At 37.5% G+C, this 19641-nt stretch overlaps 1 protein-coding gene across 3 annotated transcripts in view; it reads right to left on the bottom strand.

Annotated features, from left to right (window-relative positions):
- ABCB11 (ATP binding cassette subfamily B member 11) overlaps nt 1-19641 on the bottom strand; it is a 142246-nt gene that overhangs the window by 48273 nt on the left and 74332 nt on the right. For all 3 annotated transcript variants that reach the window (XM_043992208.1, XM_043992207.1, XM_043992209.1), the window contains 5 exons: nt 19168-19293; nt 11018-11221; nt 9019-9189; nt 3583-3784; nt 2815-2890 (listed from right to left, as the gene is read on the bottom strand). In XM_043992208.1, coding sequence (XP_043848143.1) covers nt 2815-2890; nt 3583-3784; nt 9019-9189; nt 11018-11221; nt 19168-19293 — 779 coding nt within the window. The remainder of the gene's footprint in view (nt 1-2814; nt 2891-3582; nt 3785-9018; nt 9190-11017; nt 11222-19167; nt 19294-19641) is intronic.

Here is a 19641-nt window from a genome sequence, read left to right as displayed (position 1 = left end):
TCCAAGCTAGTAACTGTCTGAGTCTGGATTTGAACTCAGATCTTTCTATCTCCAGGCCTGGTGCTCTATCCACTGTACCACCTAGGACTTAAGGTCAAAAGACCTGACTCTAGGCAAGCCACTTAACTTGAGTTTCAGTTTTTTTATCTGAAAACCTGAAGTAAATAATACATGCCCTATCTTAGAGGGCTGTTGTAATGAAAACATTTTGTAATATTTATATAAATGCTATTCATATCTCAGTTCTTCAGAAAGCAGGAAGCAACCCATGTGTCTGACAAACAAGGAATGGCTGAACAAATTACAGAATAATAATGTAATGGAAAATTATTGTACCATAAGAAATGACACATAAGAAGGATACAAAGGGTCAACTAGGTGGCGTAGTGGATAAAGCACTGGCCCTGGATTCAAGAGTACCTAAGTTCAAATCCGGCCTCAGACACTTGACACTTAACTAGCTGTGTGACCCTGGGCAAGTCACTTAACCTTCATTGCCCTGGGGAAAAAAAGAAGAAGAAGAAGGATACAAAGAAAAGTAAGAAGCCTTAAGTGGAACGATGTAGAGTAAAGAAAACAGAATTAGAACAATGTCCAGTATATTCCAAAAGTCTTAGTGTAGTTCTAAGCAATTAGAGATATTAAAGCTTCAGACTGCAATAAGCCTTTTGGAACACGTCATACACATACAGCTTTTCTTAAAGTTTCAATATCTGAAAAATGCAGAGATAAAGAGAAATCAGAAGAAGAAATAGCAGTAAGGATTTTGTTATTGTATTAAAGTTAATATGCAGTTAAAAACAAATTTTAAGTAATTTGTAATGTACAGCCACTATATGCAATTTCATTTTGTTTGAATGATCTTATGGATTGTTACTAAGTTTAAAATAAAATGTAAGCTTATCATTATGAAAGCTTTAACATATACGATGACAGAAAACTACAAAGCATAATGTAATAGTTTTGAGACAATATTGTTTATGACTTTCACTCTCCAGAGTCCTGTTTTGTGGGAAGATGACTTTTTTCTAAAAGAGATATATCCTCAAAATGAAAAGGAAGGAAGGAAGGAAGGAAGGAAGGAAGGAAGGAAGGAAGGAAGGGAGAAAGAGAGAAAGAGAAAAAGAAAGAAAGAAACTTGCTACAAAGAAAAGCAGCCATGTTCAGAATGCTGAGAGAGTTGGTTTTTGAACTCAGTTTTAAGGAGAGTATTTTTATCAAAGCCTCTTGAAACTTTTTCATTAAACAACTAACAATCAGAATGAGACATTCCTTTAAGTGAGCATCTTCTCAGGGCACAGACTTTAATTAAATGTCCTAGAAGTGGTGCAGACAATGGGAGAGACATGCCCTTATATTTTATTAACTGTGCTATTAGACTCTAATCTTAACTCAAAAGAAAAACCTTAGTGACCGTATATTGATAACAAATACAGACTGACTGAATTGTTTATACCCACATCTTTATTATTATATAAGCAATTTAATTTGAACTTCTAATTTAATGTTCAAGATTAGAGTTTGTCTTTTTCTCAGTAAACCATTATGATGAACAACAATATTTATTAACCAAGGAAATAATAAATTGTTCAACAGATCTTTGGAAAACCTATCTCAACTGCCCCACAAAATACATTGCTCATTTAATTTAGTAAAAAGTAGTGTTGTATATCTGGTGGGTTATTCTGACAATAGATTTTTTTAAATTACTTGTATCTGTCAGAACATGGTACTAATAAGAAAAAATTCATGGGTTTGAATCCTATCTAGGCAAGGTGAAATTATCTAACAATTGGGTTGGGGTGGGGGGAATAAAAGACTAAAGACAATCACTTTTCCATTTATCAGCTTTCTAGGCTCAACAAATAATTCTTTGATTAATTAAGACATCCCCTTCTCCCACCCCCACCCCAGCCCCAAATCACACATGATCAAGAATATTTCATCTCTTGGCTCTTAGAATACCCAGCTCCCTTTAAGGCTCACCTCATGTGGTGCCTCTTACAAGGCACCTTTCCTAATTCTCCCAGTTATTAATCCTTTCTCTCACATCCCCAAAATGATAAAAATTACTTTGTATTTACTTATCAGCATATATGCTATTTCCTGGCCTCTCCCCACCTCCCATAGATGCTTCTAGAGAACAGAGATTGTTTCATTTCTATTATTTTATCATGGGAACCTAGCACAGTGCCTGGTACATTTATTGTAGGTTTTTGTGGAACACTTCTTAAATTGTACTGTCAGGTAAGGCCCCATTAGGATGAGAAGGAAACCAACATAGACAGAATGCATTTATTTGCTCATTAGTAATACATATGTGCTGTGACATTTATGCATTTGGGATCCTCCTTAAAATTTGGGATCTCAGGGCAGCTAGGTGGCACAGTAGATAGAGCACTGGCCCTGGAGTCAGGAGGACTTGAGTTCAAATCCTGCCTCAGACACTTAATACTTACTACCTGTGTGACCCTGGGCAAGTCACTTAACTCCAATTGCCTCATCAAAAAAACAAACAAAAAAAATTGGGATCTCCTTAAAATTCACATTGATATGAGTCCCTTGGAAATATTCTAGTGGAGAACACTGTTTTAAAAGAACATGGAGAGGGGCAGCTAGGTGGGGCAGTGGATAGAGCACTGGCCCTGGATTCAGGAGTACCTGAGTTCAAATCCGGCCTCAGACACTTAACACTTACTGGCTGTATGACCCTGGGCAAGTCACTTAACCCCAATTGCCTCACTAAAAAAAAAAAAAAAAAGAACATGGAGAAGTTCTGAAAATCTTAAATTGCATTATGTGTTTTAGGCTTACCGTAGACTGTCCCGATAACTCCCCCTTTGGAAGGTCTGGTTTCTCTCAAGTCTGCCATCTTCAGGCACATTATCTCCTGTACAAGATAGCATGAGCAACCTCTTAGAACATGTTGAAAATAGAGTAGATAACAAGGAGAAACATTTATTTTGATGTCAAAAATGGCAGCTGCAATATGCATGGTCGTTCTTGGTAAAGAATATTTTATTTTTCAGAATGGTGGTAATAAGGCTTGTCACTCACATAGCAGCACTGAGCTAAAATGTCCAAATCCTTGGCATTTAGTCAATGAGATTCCCTAGTGTCATGTGTGCTGTCCCCTCAGAAGAACAAAACCATAATGAGAAATAGAAAGATCCTGGGGAGGACTTCTCAGGACTGTCAGGCAATGGTAAACAAAGTCAATTCAGAACAAGAGAGCCATGCAGGTAAAACTAAAAGGACACCAAGTTGACTCTATAAAGCACAATTTGAAGGGGGAACATTTGTATTTATTTGGTTAAAAATTTTTTAGGAAGGAAGGACACAGGCATTTATTATGCACTTTCTAGAAGCTAGACACTGTATTAAGCACTTTGCAAATATTATCTCATTTGATCCTCACAGCAATCATGGAAACCTGATTAGCTTTGCTAATCATTCAACACAAAAACAAAGAAATAATTTAAGATCTCCACTTCCATGTGTATAGTGCACAGAGAAACCTGAGATTGACCCTCTGCCCATCTGCAATCAGATTTCACAAGAATCAGGAAAAAGGACACTTGCCTTTCACTTCCTTTTCATTTAAATTTTGGTCTCTTTGACTTTGCAATGTCACCAGGGTGAAGTAAACACCTTTCCTCTTCAACAGCTCCTCATGGTTCCCCCTCTCCACAGCCTTTCCAAGTTCAAATCCAATGATGATGTCTGCAGCACGGACGGTAGACAGGCGATGGGCTACCGTGATTGTGGTACGTCCATGCTGAGCCTGTAAGAAAGAATGGGTAACATTTTTGTTTATTAAAAAATTTAATTTTACTTTTATCAATAACCATCTCTTCCTTCCATCCTCTCCCACCAAGTTTTTTTTATAAATCTGGATAGCTAGGTGGCACAGTGGATAGGGCACTACTAGCCCTGGATTCAGGAGGATCTGAGTTCAAATCCTTCCTCAGGCACTTGACACTTACTAGCTGTGTGACCCTGGGCAAGTCATTTAACCTTCATTGCCCCACTCCACCCCCCAAAAAGTGGATAAAGCACCAGCCCTTGAGTCAGGAGATCCTGAGTTCAAATCTGGCCACAGACACTTAACACTTAGCTGTGTGACCCTGGGCAAGTCACTTAACCCTCATTGCCCCACAAAAAAAATGAAAATAACATCTTTATGAGAAATGTGTAATAACAACAAAGTTTTATATTGGCCATGTTCAAACATATATGTCATTCTGTACTCTGAGTCCATCATTTCTCTGTCAAGAAGTGGGTAACATGGTTCATCATTTGTCTTCTAGAAACATGACTGGTCATTATGTTGATCAGAGTCCGGAAATATTTTAATGATAGAACACTGAATAAAGACCAGTGAACACTGAACAAATACTCTCCTCACTTCCTTAGACTGCTTTAATAGATCAGAAGTGTGCTACACAGGAACACTAATAAACAACTAACTATGCATGAACTAATTTGTGCCATCCCACTTTCTGATAATCAAAAAGGGACTCGCTTTAGCATGGTACCCGCCACTGATCTAGAACTAAGAATGATTAAAAAAAAAGAACAAAAAAAATTTTCAAATACTTTGTCACTCTAAGTTATTTAAAGCTTGGCAGCACTTCAATCTTACAAATGTTCTATTGCTAGGTTCCACAATGAGAAGGAAAATTTCAATACATCACTGACTTGTTCAGATCAAAAGAAAACAAATGCCTTTCAGACATGCCACATGTACTGAGAAGTCACTAAATGCAGGGCATTAGAGTAGATGTTTCTGGAAAACGCAAAAGAAACAGAAGGTGCTGAAACAGGTCTCTGAGCTCTGAACAATTTACATTCTAGTTCTGACCACTAACATTCAAAATCTTTCTGGTAGAGTAATGGTCTCCAAACCATTTTTGATCATACACCCTTATTAGTAAGAACATTTTGTTATGAATCCTTAGCATATACATGGTGACCTAAAAGCCTTTGGGATACCACACATACATATTTACACACATGTACACATATACATGTATACATATAGATATAAAATTGTACATATATTCACTACTGGACCAATATGTCCATTATAAAACATATTACAAAAAAGACAAAATAAACAATATGAATAAAATAATTTATTTTACACAACTGTACAAAACCCTTTTTGATCCCACTAATGACTAAGTAGAATAATTTAGTGAGAGCAATGAGATTGAAGTCTGATTTCAATTTCAGTTTATTTGGAAACCTGGTATTAGTAGCTGGCATATATGAGAAAGATGCTTACAAAAGATAGATAAATCCAAATGGATATCAATGACTGTCCTTGCTTAATCATAGTGTTCATTTTCTAATCCCATCTACCAATTATGCAAAGGTTTTTTAAATTGAAAATTTTCTAGTAAATTTCCACTTTCCCTGATAGTAATAATTTGGTTTTGGAAACTAATTAGAAGATATAAGTTTGCTAAATTTAATTTTAACGAATAGGTTAAAAACCAACTAAAACTTTTTATTTGGAAAATTTTTTATTTAAAATCTAGTTCCAAGTGAATGATCATTTCTATAAAATACATGTTTTGTTTTATTAAAAAAAAGGAAGGAAGGAAGGAAGGAAGGAAGGAAGGAAGGAAGGAAGGAAGGAAGGAAGGAAGGAAGGAAGGAAGGAAGGAAGGAAGGGAGGGAGGGAGGGAGGGAGGGAGGGAGGGAGGAAGAGAAAAAGAAAAATGAGGAAGGGAGAAAAGGAAGGATGGAAGGAAGAAAGAGAAAGGAGGAAGGGAGGAAAGAAAAGAAGGAAGGAGGGAAGGGAGGAAGAAAGAAACAAGGGAAATATTTCTCTCAGGAAAAAGATGTTTTTCTGTTTTAAAAATCCTCCTCTAGCATGTATCTTTTGAAAAGCAGTTACTTTCTCCTTCATTGTTTAAATGTCATTTTTATCTTGAAGAGACATATTGAATGTGTTCACTTTAAAAAAATTGCTAGGCAGAATAACATGACAGTTACTTTAAAGAGAAAAAAATTGGCAAATTAGGAATGCTTGTCTTTTTTTATAAAAGAAAAATCCATTACTCATTTTCCTTTTAATAACTGCCACGAAATAACCAGTGAAGTTCTGGGTAGTACAAAAGATTTTGGCCTCTAGTGAGATTTGGCTAGATCATCATTATTTTGACCTAGTAATGTGACTGGTGGAGAGTTCATGCTAGGAATCAGAGAAATGTCATGGAAGCCATTTCCCAGTTAGCTTTTGTTCCTTTGCAGGTCTCTTTTAGTTACTTCTTCATTTTGTAAGGATTAATTTAGTTAAAAACAGATACTATAAGCTCTAAGTCCACCTAACCCAGGACAAGTAAACTACAGTATCTTGCTTTTTGTCCTTTGTTCTTGAACAGGACCAATGACATCAGGAGGGTGATGTCTTGACTTGCAACTGAATTGGATTTAAGTGAGGCAGAGCTGTACAAAGTTATCAGCCTCACTTTCTACTTTGGAGCCATCTGGGTCCAGTGGCAAAACATAGATCAGGGCAAATGGAAATGGCCCATAATGCAGTGGGAGATCTTGGCCTTTTTAAGCTAAGGTCTTTCCCAGGTCTGTTTGTCTAAGGCAACGCCCATTCAGTGATGAAGGCTAGGTAAAAAAGAGGCAAAAGATGGCCTCTTTTACCTAATGTGTGTGTGTGTGTGTGTGTGTGTGTGTGTGTGTGTGTGCTTCTCTATCTCTCTCTGTCAACCTAGGAGGGAAAGACCCTCAGGGTTTTTAGCTAGAACAGCAGAGTACCTTACAAATAAAGGCATCACTGTCAACTCTTGTCTGTTATAGAATTCCCATTCTATCTTCAGGGACTTTGAATACCATAGTGATAGGTGATGATCAGACATTCAGATGGAGTGAAGGCATCAGTGGTAATGCATACATTAAGTATTATATAATATTAATTAGTAAACATTAGTTTCTTTTTTAAAGAAAAAAAAAACAGAAGTTCTACTTTTTCCCCCTATGCCCTAATGGATCACCTCTGAGAGGCATGTACCCAGGCTTGGTAGACCAGTTTCACAGAATACTAGATTGAACAGTTTTAAAAATCTCAGTTCTCAACACCTTGAGCATCTTAGCAGTAAGTAATACCATATAACTGAGCAATATGTTCTTCAAACTAGTTGTAAATTAAGCCACCCCCTCCCACCCAAGGTCACTGAGCACTATAAGCCTGACATTTTCCCTTTCTTCCCATGTCCTACTCCTTGATTAAATTAGAGAGTGAGATAAGAACTCTCAGCTTCCTACAGGCATATTTTTGTAGCTCAGCTAACAGATCACAAGCTGAATTCTGTACCCCTTCCACACTGAGACTTCCCCCATCACAATTTTGATATATCATGGGGCAATATAAGAAAGTAAATGGGAATTTTGGAGGAGTTTTGTGGAAGCCACAGATGACCTGTGAAGCAGATAACTATGATCAAATGTTTAATGCAAATTTTACAATAAGGTACTGTAAACACCCCATAAAAGAAAAAGAAAAAAATAGACTTCTTCTCTGGTACTAAGGGAGGGTGAAAAAAATTTTACATGGATTTTCCAGTTTGAGGGGGCACCACACCCCTAATTCCTGTGAAGCAGAAGAGATAACTGTAGTTGGGTGGGCATCTTGAACACAGTATACACTTAATGAATGCTTGTTAAATTGAACCGCCTGTAATTCAGAGAAACCTGAAAGGACTTGCATGAATTGATGATGAGTGAGATGAGCAGAACCAGGAGAACATTGTACTCAGTATCATCAACATTATGTGTTGATCAACTGTGATAGACCTGATTCTTTTCAGCAATACAATGGTCCAAGATAGTTCCAAAGAACTCAGGATGGAAAATGCTCTCCAAATCCAGAAAGAAAAAAAAAAAAAGAACTGTGGAATCTGGATGCAGATTGAACCATGCTATTTCTCTTGTTTTTTGGTGCTGTTGTTTTTCTTTTTTGAGGTTTTTCCTTTTCGCTCTGATTCTTCTCTCATTACATGACTAATGCAGAAATATGTTTAATGTTATTGTACATATATAACCTATATCAGATTACTTGCTGTCTTGCAGAGGTGGGGAGGGAGGAGAGGGAGGGAGAAAAATTTGAAAATAGAAATTTTATAAAAACAAATATTGAAAACTATCTCTACACGTAACTGGAAAATAATAAAATACTTTTATGATTAAAAAAAATTTAACCACCTGCCTCTGAAAGCAGTTTGGTAGAGACCTAGGTCTGTAGCTGCCTGGTCTGTATTTCCTACCTGTGTAGCCATGGCCATTGGACCTCTCCAAAGCTCAGTGTCCACTTCAGTAAAGTGGGAATAATCATAGCAGTAGCATCGACTTTAAAGGGTTTTTGTAAGGACCAAATAAGATGATACACGTAAAATGTTATTTAAAATGTCAGCATTGATTAAACTCAGCAAAAGAAGTAAAGGGGGGGCAGCTAGGTGGCGCAGTGGATAGAGCACCAGCCCTGGAGTCAGGAGGACCTGAGTTCAAATCAGGCCTCAGACACTTAACACTTACTAGCTGTGTGACCCTGGGCAAGTCACTTAACCCCAATTGCCTCACTTAAAAAAAAAAGAAGAAGTAAAAGGAATAGGATATTCTTCTCTGTCTTTCTCCTAGCCCTAGTTCTCATGGTCTCCTCCTCTGCCTGAATACTCAGTGGTCGCTTCCTCATCTGATGCAGACAGGAGAAGGTAGGTTGAGAAGAAGGAGCTGTCCCTGTGATTTCCATATTGTGACTGTAGGGATCCCAAGCTCTAACTTTCAGAGTAGGGATTCAATCTAGCCTCTCTTCTGCTGACCTAGGAGACCCTAAAAAGAGAGGCTTTTTTGCCTCTTCAATTATCCAGCAGCAGAGGAAACCGTCATATTACAGACACCTGCATGAATTTAGCTAAATGTCAACACAAGCTACACAATATGAATGTTTCCCAAAAGCTTCTCTCCATGTGGTAAATGGACCGGAGCATTTCAACAGACCTTATTAAGTGCTTCCTGAACTATAGCTTCACTCTCGTTGTCCAGGGCAGAGGTGGCCATGTCCAAAAGCAGGATCTTGGGATTTCGAATCAGGGCACGTGCAATAGCAATCCTTTGTTTCTGACCTCCACTCATCTGTCCTCCACCCTCACCAACAAGGGTATCAAATTTCTAAGACGAAAGATGACAGTTAAAATGAGAGGCATTCTTTGGTACATGACAATGACACAATAGATCCATTCTACCATGCTATGTCCTTCTCAGACCTTTACTTTTCTAGCTCTAACTTCTCTGGGGGGAAATGTCTTCCTTTCAGGAAGAAAAAACAACAACAACAAAACCAGGTTATAGTCTAATCGATATTTGGGGGCATGTGTGAGGTAAAGAAATTGATTCATGCTTTCATTCCCAAGCTCACCAGGCTATACAAACACTCTTCACTTGGGCCAATATCAAATACAACTCTGCAGTGAAGGGAAAAATTGATCAGTGTCCTGAAAAATCACCTTAGAAGACTCTGACACAAATCAAATCCTAGTCTCTTCTCTCTAGGTAGACATCTCAGTTAAAAACAATTCTCACAATTGTCTTTCTGCTATGAGTGAAAAAGTGATCAACCACATTATCTCTTTCATTGTGATACAATGAATTGTAACATATAATGATGGTATGTTAGTTACAATATATAATTATATCCCTCCTTGAAAGCCGGGGCATTTTTCTTTTATTTTGTCTGTATATTCCTGCTGTCTAGCATAGACCCTGTTACTTAGTAATTAGGTCATAGAGGGCAGATTTGTAGTCAGGAAGACCTGTGTTCAAATTCACCTCCAGGCACTTAGTAGTCTGGGCAAGTCATTTAGCTTCTATTTGCCTCAATTTTCCCATCTGTAAGTGGGAATAATAAAAGCACCTGCCTCCCAGGGTTGCTGTAACATCAAAGTGAGATAATATTTATAAAATGCTCTACAAACACTAAAGCACTATAGTATTATTTGCTTAATAAGTACTTGTTCATTTGAGTTCAGTTAGCCACAGACACTTCCTGAGCATGTATTTTGCATCTGCCTAAATACACTAGACACTAAAAACAGCCAGCACATTAGGCAGATGTTAATCTTTTATAAGAAAATGAAAATATGCAATATCATAAATGGTCTTGAAAAATGATTACTATTCATCACACTTTTTCTATGAAGGTAGAAAAACCAAAGCTCAGTCACAGCAACTATTCTTTGAGTTAAGATATCAGTGACTGGAAACTTCCCCTACCTGATTTTAAATCCATATTCTTTTTTTTTTTTTTTTTTTGCAGGGCAAAGAGGGTTAAGTGACTTGCCCAGGGTCACACAGCTAGCAAGTGTCAAGTGTCTGAGGCTGGATTTGAACTCAGGTCTTTCTGAATCCAGGGCCGGTGCTTTATCCACTGCACCACCTTAGGTGCCCCCGAGACTGATGTTTTTAAAAAGTTTTTATTTGTCATTCCTCACACTCAATATTCCATCTCCCAGTTTCATGCCTTTTCTCTGGCTGACCCTCATGCCTGGAATGCTCTTTATCCTTGGCTCAGTCTTGTGGCTTTCCTGGCTTCCTTCAGGTTTCTGTGCAAATTCCACCTTTTATAAGAGAACTTGCCCAGTCCCCCTCAATACCAGTACCTTCTTTCTGAAATGATCTCCCCTCTGCCCTTTATCTATATTGTATATACATAGATTTTTGCCTGTTACCTCCCCCATTTGCCTGTGAGCTTCTTGAAGGCAGGGGCTGTTTTTGCCTTTCATTGTATCCCAGGGCTTAGCACAGTTCCTGGTACATCACAAATGCTTAATAAATGCTTATTAACTTGACCTGTTGTTGGTTTTCATCAACAATGTTCTTCTAGGTTATTACTAATGGTTATTTCTCTCAAGATACAGATGGGCATTTAAGACTTAAATGGAAACAAAAATTATTACTATTGACTAAGTTTAGATAGAAGTAGCTCTGAGGCAGAGAGTACCAGTGGCAAATTCATGATAAAGTTGTAGATGTTGGCTTCTTTGGCAGCTTTGATGATGTCTTCCATGGTTGCATCTTCTCTGCCATAGCGAATGTTCTCTGCAATTGTGGTGGAGAACAGGACTGGCTCTTGTTCAACAATTCCAATATGGGATCGGAGCCATTGAATATTAAGGGAGCGAATATCATGTCCATCCAGGGTCACCTACAGAATATAAAAACATAATAACCACTGAGATCTCCTCCAGTGATGTGAGACTTAACAGTTTATCACAACTTGTCAGAAATATACAAGAGGGATCAATGATACTAATGAAACTGTATTAAACTATAAAGTTGCGAAGTGTAAAGAACTTTGCAACTATCCCGATGTTGATATACATAATGAGACCTCTTGGCAGGTAGTGAGTTCTTCATCTCTGGAGGTCTTCAAAGGGAGGTTAGATGACAGTTTAATATATAGTAGAGGGGATTCAAGCATCAAGCAAAAGTGAGATTAGATGAGTTCTAAGTTACCTTCTAATCAAATTATTCTAAAATTTAATATAATGGGTCTGTCACTAAGGTGATTTAGCTCTAGCTTCAATTTAATAAATATTAAGTACCTGCCTGGTACAAGACTCTTCAGAATAGTTTGTTTCAGAACATGGACAGTGTAATCACCATATAATTCAACACATTTATTTTGGTGTTGGACAAGTTGTTGTTGTTTTTTTAATTCCATCAAAGCAAAAAACATCTAAACTTGTTCTGGCAAAGCAAGTGAAATGACTGTGAATCGTGTCAGTTACTAAAGAATTACAAGATCTAAAAAGAATTCCAAGTAAGTAACACACTGAGGATAGTACAGAAGAGCACATTGGGTGTGAACTGGAAATAACCTATTAAAAATAAGGATGTTTGAAGAGCTAGAGTAAGGAATATCAATAGGAAAATGTAAGACTATAAAACAAGTTGTCCTGGTCACATAGCAGTAGCCATGGATAACAGGTAGGTAGCCCAAGCACTCTAATGGTATTTTTATAATATCGAAAGAAACCGAGAAAGGCCTCTAACACTTTGGGCAAATACACCATGATGAATTTACAGGAAGACAAGAGTAAAGAGGTACATGACAAGTATGGATGAGCTGTGTTGTGAACTTCCTCTTGGAAGGAATACTCATATTGATGAAAACATAGATAGACTTGAAGAGCTAGGGATTTTGAATGTCTATTATCCTTAAACTAGTGCCTGTGTTGCTGTTGTTCATCCTTTGTTTTCAAAGAGGATCAGAGACATCACGGATGATATCTTGGCATGTGTGGGAATTGGATTGAAGTGAGGCAGAGTTGCACAAAGTCATCAGCCTCACTTTCTCTTCTAGAGTCATGGAAATCCAGTAGCAGGACAAAAGTCAAGACAACTGGTGATAGCCCAGGATGTAGTAGATGACCTTGGAATCTTTGATGTCTGACCAAGCGCTAAGTGCTCTACAATGCCTGCTTCAGCCACCTTTGTGGTCATTAGAACAAATTGTTCTCATTTCCCTTTTCCACTAGAAGAAGTCTTTGCATACTTGTGTAACAACTGGAATGATGCCACATGCTGGAGAGGTAGTGTAGGAAAGCTCTGCCATGAGGAGAAGGCATCTGAGGGCAAGCCATGTGGTCAGTTCCTTGGCGTCAGGAAGTGACATTTGCTCGTGTGTACTGTCTATCAAAGCTACCAGGGGCAGCTAGGTAGTGCAGTGGATAGAGCACCGGCCCTGGAGTCAGGAGGACCTGAGTTCAAATCCGGCCTCAGACACTTGACACTTACTAGCTATGTGACCCTGGGCAAGTCACTTAACCCCCATTGCCCCACAAAAAACAAAAAAAACAAAAACAAAAACAAACAAACAAACAATAAATCTTAAAAAAAAAAAAAAGCTACCAGCCAATCAACTTGAGGAACCTCCCATTTCTGAGAGGAAGACACGAAGTAGGAAGTGGTTGCTGGCAGAGGGGTTCTTCCTCTTTTGGTTCCTGGCCTTGCCATGGTGGGTCAGATGATGGGGTCTCTTAGAAATAGTTAGATTTTTACCTTTCTCTCTGATCCTAATGCTCTTTAATAAATACTTAAACACTTAAATACTCTTGCTAAAGCTTATAATTTATTGGCGACCACTCATTATATTTTAGATAGTGTAGCTAGCATTTTAGCCCCTTACACTTGGGATACACATCTTCCTAACTTGCTGATGGTTTTTAGGACTATCTTTTACCCTCAAACTGGTTTAGTCATCTGCTGAGATGGTTTTATAAGGGTGTGGCCACTATACATGCTACAGCTTCTTAGAGCCACAGGTGAGAGCTGGGGGAAGGTAGACAACAAAAGTAGATGAGCAGCCCTGGAAAGGTTTTGACAGCTCTCATACCAGAGATGTTAGTCCTCAATTCATACCCAAGTGCTCATGTAGGGTATTGGTAAGTGGTCAAAATGTCAAAAATCACAAAGTTTGTAAATAACTAAGTGAATTTTAATTTTTTATAGTGCATACAAAAACACCTGACTGTTCTACACCAGTGTAATCTGAGAGTAGGACAGCAAGTCAGAGGATTATCTGCAAAAATGGTGCCTACTCTATGTCCTGCAAACTCTAAGTGCTTTTCAGATAAGAGGAATGAAAGCCACAAAAAGTGTAGTAAAGAGACATCATGTCTGTGAAAAATGAGAAGTCACTTTTGTTGCTGACTTCTTTTCTATTTGTCAAAATAATGCAGTTCTCCAGGGTGTGACAGCACAAGGGATTTTACAGGAACCATCAATAATGTGTGTTCACATGCGCTTGTTGTCCAGAATCAGAGAGGACTGTGCCTGCCACCATGACTTTCCGCTTCTGGCTAGGCTTTCAACCTTTCAGCCAGTTAGGCCAAATAATGTCCAGAGCAGGGCCTCAAATCCACACTGAATGAGGATCGGTTGAATGGACTGGGGAAAGCAAGGAAAGAAGCCTCCGAGAGGGACATGATAGTTACTCCTCCAGGCATTTGAGGGGCAGGCCTGGGGAGGACAGATTAAATTGGTTTAGCCCCAAATTGTCAAATCAGGAGCAGAACAGAAGTCAATGAAGAGGCCAACTTAAACTTTATGTAAAGAAAATTTTCTGCCACTATATTCCTCCAAGATGATGGCTTCTCCTCCCTAGAGAGCTTCAAGCAAAGTCTCAGTAAACAATTGTACATAGGATTCTTGTTCAGGTATGACCTGGATTAAATGTCTAATGAGAGCCTTTCTTTTTCTTTTATTTCTTTTTTTTTAAACAGGGCAATGAGGGTTAAGTGACTTGCCCAGGGTCACACAGCTAGTGTCAAGTGTCTGAGGCCAGATTCAAACTCAGGTACTCCTGAGTCCAAGGCCAGTGCATTATCCACTGCACCACCTAGCTGCCCCCATGAGAGCCTTTCTAACTGCAAAAATCTACAGTCCTATAATTCTGTGATACATTCAAGGCTAACTTTGGGAAATTGCATAGGCATCAACAGAAGATAGCCACAACTAATAATTAGGAATCATCCCCAATACATAAGTGAACCCTTCATTTAAAATCTATATAAACTTGTTGTTGTTCAGTTATTTCCAACTCTTCATGACCCCATTTTGAAGTTTTCTTGGCCAAGATACTTGAATAGTTTGTCATGACCTTCTCTAGCTCAATTTACAAAGAAGGAAACTGGGAAACAGGGTTAAGTGACTTGCTCAGGGCCACACAGCTAGTAAGTGTCTGAGGTAGAATTTGAATTCAGGTCTTTCTGACTCCAGGCCTGGTTCTTTATCTACTGTGCCACCTAGCAGCCCTAGATAAACAACCCTAGCCTTTTTGAGGGTCTCTAGATCTGTGATTTATTTCATTCATGTTAGGAGCTCCCATTGATGTTGAGAAAATGCCCTCTACCAATGCAGATCACTAACTGTTTTGCAATTTATAACTTTAGATATTTGCATGGGGTACTGCAAAGTTAAAGATTTTCCTGCTATTACACAACTAATATATGTCAAAGGAAAAGATTTGAATCCAAGTCTTCCTGAGTGAAAAGCCAGCTCTCTATCTCTTATATAACTAAGCAAATTAGGTGCTTCTTTAACTTAGCAACACTTTATGTAAAAATAAACAAAGAGATGGAAAATAGGTCAAAGAAGCTTGGGCTCAGAAGAAGCTGGTAAAAGTTTCAGGCCTTGTTTACACAGATAATTTTGACTGAACAGACCATCAAATAAACTTGTCCAAACTCAATTCAAAGAATTAATCAAATGAGTTGTTCCATTCAGCCAGTTTAATCAAAATGTTTGAATCAGGGTTGAGTGTAGACACAGTCCCAGTATAGACTAGAACTATTGTGGTCATAGTATTTGAGCCCAACTTCTGTTTCATTAGCCAACCTGAGAGGTGTGAGGTGGTACCACAGAGTTGTTTAAATTTGCATTTCTCTAATCAATAGTGATGTAGAACACTTTTTCATATGGCAATAGATAGCTTTGATTTCTCCTCTGAAAACTGCCTGTTCATACCCTTTAACCATTTCTTAATCAGGGAATGACTTGCATTCTTATAAATTTGATTCATTTCTCTATATATTTTAGAAATGAGGCCTTTATCAGAAACACTGGCTGTAAAAATTGTTTCATAGTTTTCTGCTTTCCTTTTAAACTTGGCTGCATTGCTTTTTTTGTACAAAACCTTTTTAATTTAATGCAATCAAAATGATCCATTTTGCATTTCATAATATTCTCTACCTCTTGTTTGGCCATAAATTCTCCTCCTCTCCAAAGATCTAAGAGGTAAACTATTCCTTCCTCTCCTAATTTGCCTATGGTATCACCCTTTATGCCTAAATCATATTCCCATTTTGATATTATTTTGGTATATGGTGTAAGATGTTGGGCTATGCCTAGTTTCTGCCATACCATCTTTCAGTTTTCCCAGCAATTTTTTTGAAATAGTGAGTTCTTCTCCCAGAAGCTAGAGTCTTTGGCTTTGTCAAACAGTAGATCACTATAGTCATTTACTACTGTGTCTAATGTGCCTAACTTATTGCACTGATCCACTATTCCATTTCTTAGCCAGTACCAAATAGTTTTGATGACTGCTGCTTTATAATAGTTTTAGATTTGGTACAGCTAGCCCCCCTTCCTATGCATTTTTTCCACTAGTTCCCTTAATATTCTTGACCTTTTATTCTTCCAGATAAATTTTGTTATTTTTTCTAGCTCTATAAAATAATTTTTAGGTAGTCTGATTGGTATGGAACTGAATAAGTAAATTAATTTAGGTAGAATTGTCATTTTTATTATATTGGCATGGCCTACTCATGAGCAATTTATATTTTTCCAATTATTTAAATCTGATTTTATTTCTCTGAAAAGTATTTTGTAATTGTGTTCACATAGTTCCTGGGTTTGCCATGGCAGGTAGACTCCCAAGTATTTTATATTGTCTACAGTTATTTTAAAAGGAATTTTTTAACACAATTACAAAACACTTTACACAAATAAAATCAGATCTAAACAAATGGAAAAATATAAATTGCTCATGAATAGGCCATGCTAACATAATAAAAATGACAATTCTACCTCAAGTAATTTACTTATTCAGTACCATACCAATCAAACTACCAAAAATATTTCATAGAGCTAGAAAAAATAATAACAACATTCATATGGAAGAACAAAAGGTCAAGAATATCAAGGGAAATAATGAAAAAATGCAAAGAAAGGTGGCCTAGCTGTAGCAGATTTAAAACTATATAATAAATTAGCAATCATCAAAATTATTTGGGGGTCAACTAGGTGGCACAGTGCATAAAGCACCAGGCCTGGATTCAGGAGGACCCGAGTTCAAATTAGGCCTCAGACACTTGACACTTACTAGCTGTGTGATCCTGGACAAGTCACTTAACCCTCATTGCCCTGCAAAAAAACAAACAAAAAAAAAACTATTTGGTACTGGCTAAGAAATACAGAAGTGGATCAGTGGAATAAGTTAGGCACACAAAACATAGGAGTAAATGAGTATAGCAATTTCCTGTTTGATAAACCCAAAGACTCTATTCTCCAGGATAAGAATTCAATATGTGACAAAAATTGCTGGGAAAACTGGAAAATAGTTTGGCAGAAACCAGGCATAGACCTACATCTTACACTTGTTTCATCAAGGAAACACCCCATGTTCCTCAAAGAAACAAGGGGGGAATGTGTTAAGATAATGGAATTTATTAGATGCCCAGGGGTCTGACCTGATTGACTTAGTAGTGTTTGAATTGGGTGTGAATGAGGAACTACTGAGTGTCCACTTAGAGGTGATTAGATCTTGAATTTGAATTTGGCCAGCCCTGAGAAGGAGTGTTCTCAGAGGCTGTGGACTGCAGGAGACCACTCTCAGCCAATCTGCTTAAAGAGCCTCCCATTTCTGGGAGGACATGAAGTAGGAAGCAGACACTGGAGAAGGGCTTCCTCCTCTTTTTGGTTGCAGACATCTGCTTGGTGGCAGGACTTCACGTAAGCAGTTAAGAAGGCTAGGATGGATTTCCATGCTATAAGGAATCTGTTCTCAAAGTGTTAAGTGTCTGAGGCCAGATTTGAACTCAGGTACTCCTGAATCCAGGGCTGGTGCTCTATCCACTACACCACCTAGCTGCCCCCACATTTAGATTTTTAAACAACACATACTATACACCAAAGTAAAGTCAAAATGAGTACACTAGATATAAATGTTGATACTATAGGCAAATCAGAAAAGGAAGGAATAGTTTACTTGTCAGATCTATGGAGAAGGGAAGAATGTATGACCAAACATGAGATAGAAAACATTATGAAATACAGAGTGGATCTTTTTGACTACATTAAATTAAAAAGGTTTTCACCAACAAAACCAATATAAATAAGATTAGAAGGAAAGCAGAAAGCTGGGAAACAATTTTTACAGTGTTTCTGATAAAGGCCTCATATCTAAATTATATAGAGAACTGAACCAAATATATAAGAATACAAGTCATTTCCCAATTGAGAAATGGTCAAGGGATATGAACAGGCAGTTTTCAGATGAAGAAATCAAAACCATCTATTGCCATATGAAAAAATGTTCCCAATTACTACTGATTAAAAAAATGCAAATTAAAACTATACTGAGGTACCACCTCACACCCATCCAATTGGCTAATATGACAAAAAAGGAGAATGATAAATGTTGGAGAAGATGTGGAAAAATTGGAACACTAATGCACTACTGGTAGACCTGTGAACTGATCCAACCATTCTGAAGAGCAATTTGGAACCAAGCCCAAAAGGCCATAAAACTGTGCATACCCTTTGACCCAGCAATACCACTACTAGGTCTATATCCTGAAGAGATCATAAAAAAAGGGAAAAGGACCCACATATACAAAAATATTTATAGCTGTTCTTTTTGGGGTGACAAAGAATTGGAAATGGAGGGGATGCCCATCAATTGAGGAATGGCTAAAAAGTTATGGTATATTAATATAATGGAATACTATTGTACTACAAGAAATGACAAGCAGATGGATTTCAAAAAAAAAAGAAAGACTTACATGAATTGATGTTGAGTGAAATGAACAGAATCAAGAGAACATTGTACACAATATCAACAACATTATATGATGATCAACTGTGATAGACTTAACTCTTCTCAGCCATATAGTGATCCAAGACAATGCCAAAAGACTTATGGTGGAAAATGCTCTCCATATCCAGAAACAAAAATATCAAAAAACAAAAATCTATGGAGTCTGAATGCAGATTGAAGCATAATATTTTCACTTTTGTTGTTGCTTTGTGGTTGTTTATTCTTTCCTGCATTTTTTCCCTTTTGTTCTGATTCTCCTCTTATAACATGACTAATTTGGAAATTTGTTCAACATTATTGTAATATATAACCCATATCAGATTGTTTGCTGACTTCAGGAGGAGCGAGGGAAAGGAGGGTGGGAGAAAAATTTGGAACTCAATAAAATATCTTTATATGCAATTGGCAAAAAATATTAAATACATAGTTGGGAAAAAGAAAAAAATATTCATTAGGGAAATTGATCTATAATTTTCTCTCTCTGTTTTGATTGAGCCATCTTCTGAATTATTTTCCATACACAGAAGGGATTTCCTGAAGAAACTTACCATGCCTTCACTGGGATCATAGAATCTCTGAATCAGTTGTATTGCTGTGCTTTTCCCAGCCCCACTGGGTCCTACCAGAGCTGTTGTCTCTCCAGATTTTATCACCATGCTAAGGTTATCTAAAATCTGAATAAAAAATAAAAATAAAACATAGCTCAGCATTAGAACTAATATAACGCAGAAATAAGGGATGAAGCAAAGGAATGCCTAAGTCAATTTATTCACTCTTACAACTATTTATGTGTACACATGTATTGACACTGGATTGTGCCACTGTACACATTCGGATTTATTCTAATCGCTTATTTAACTGATGGCTGTTATTAGTGCATAAAAATATTTGCTTAGATTAGTGGAGTATTAAGTTATGTTGTTATTGTAGGTGCCTATAATTAATTTTTTAAAAAGGAATTCTATTCTACAAAAGCCTGAAAATGAGGCGGGGGGGGGGGTTGTTTGTTTGTTTGTTTGTTT

This window comes from Dromiciops gliroides, chromosome 3 (genome assembly GCF_019393635.1).
Source record: "Dromiciops gliroides isolate mDroGli1 chromosome 3, mDroGli1.pri, whole genome shotgun sequence".
In the NCBI taxonomy this organism is placed as follows: Eukaryota; Metazoa; Chordata; class Mammalia; order Microbiotheria; family Microbiotheriidae; genus Dromiciops; species Dromiciops gliroides.
The sequence above is the reverse complement of the archived record's forward strand: the minus strand, read 5'-3'. Positions and strand labels throughout refer to the sequence as shown.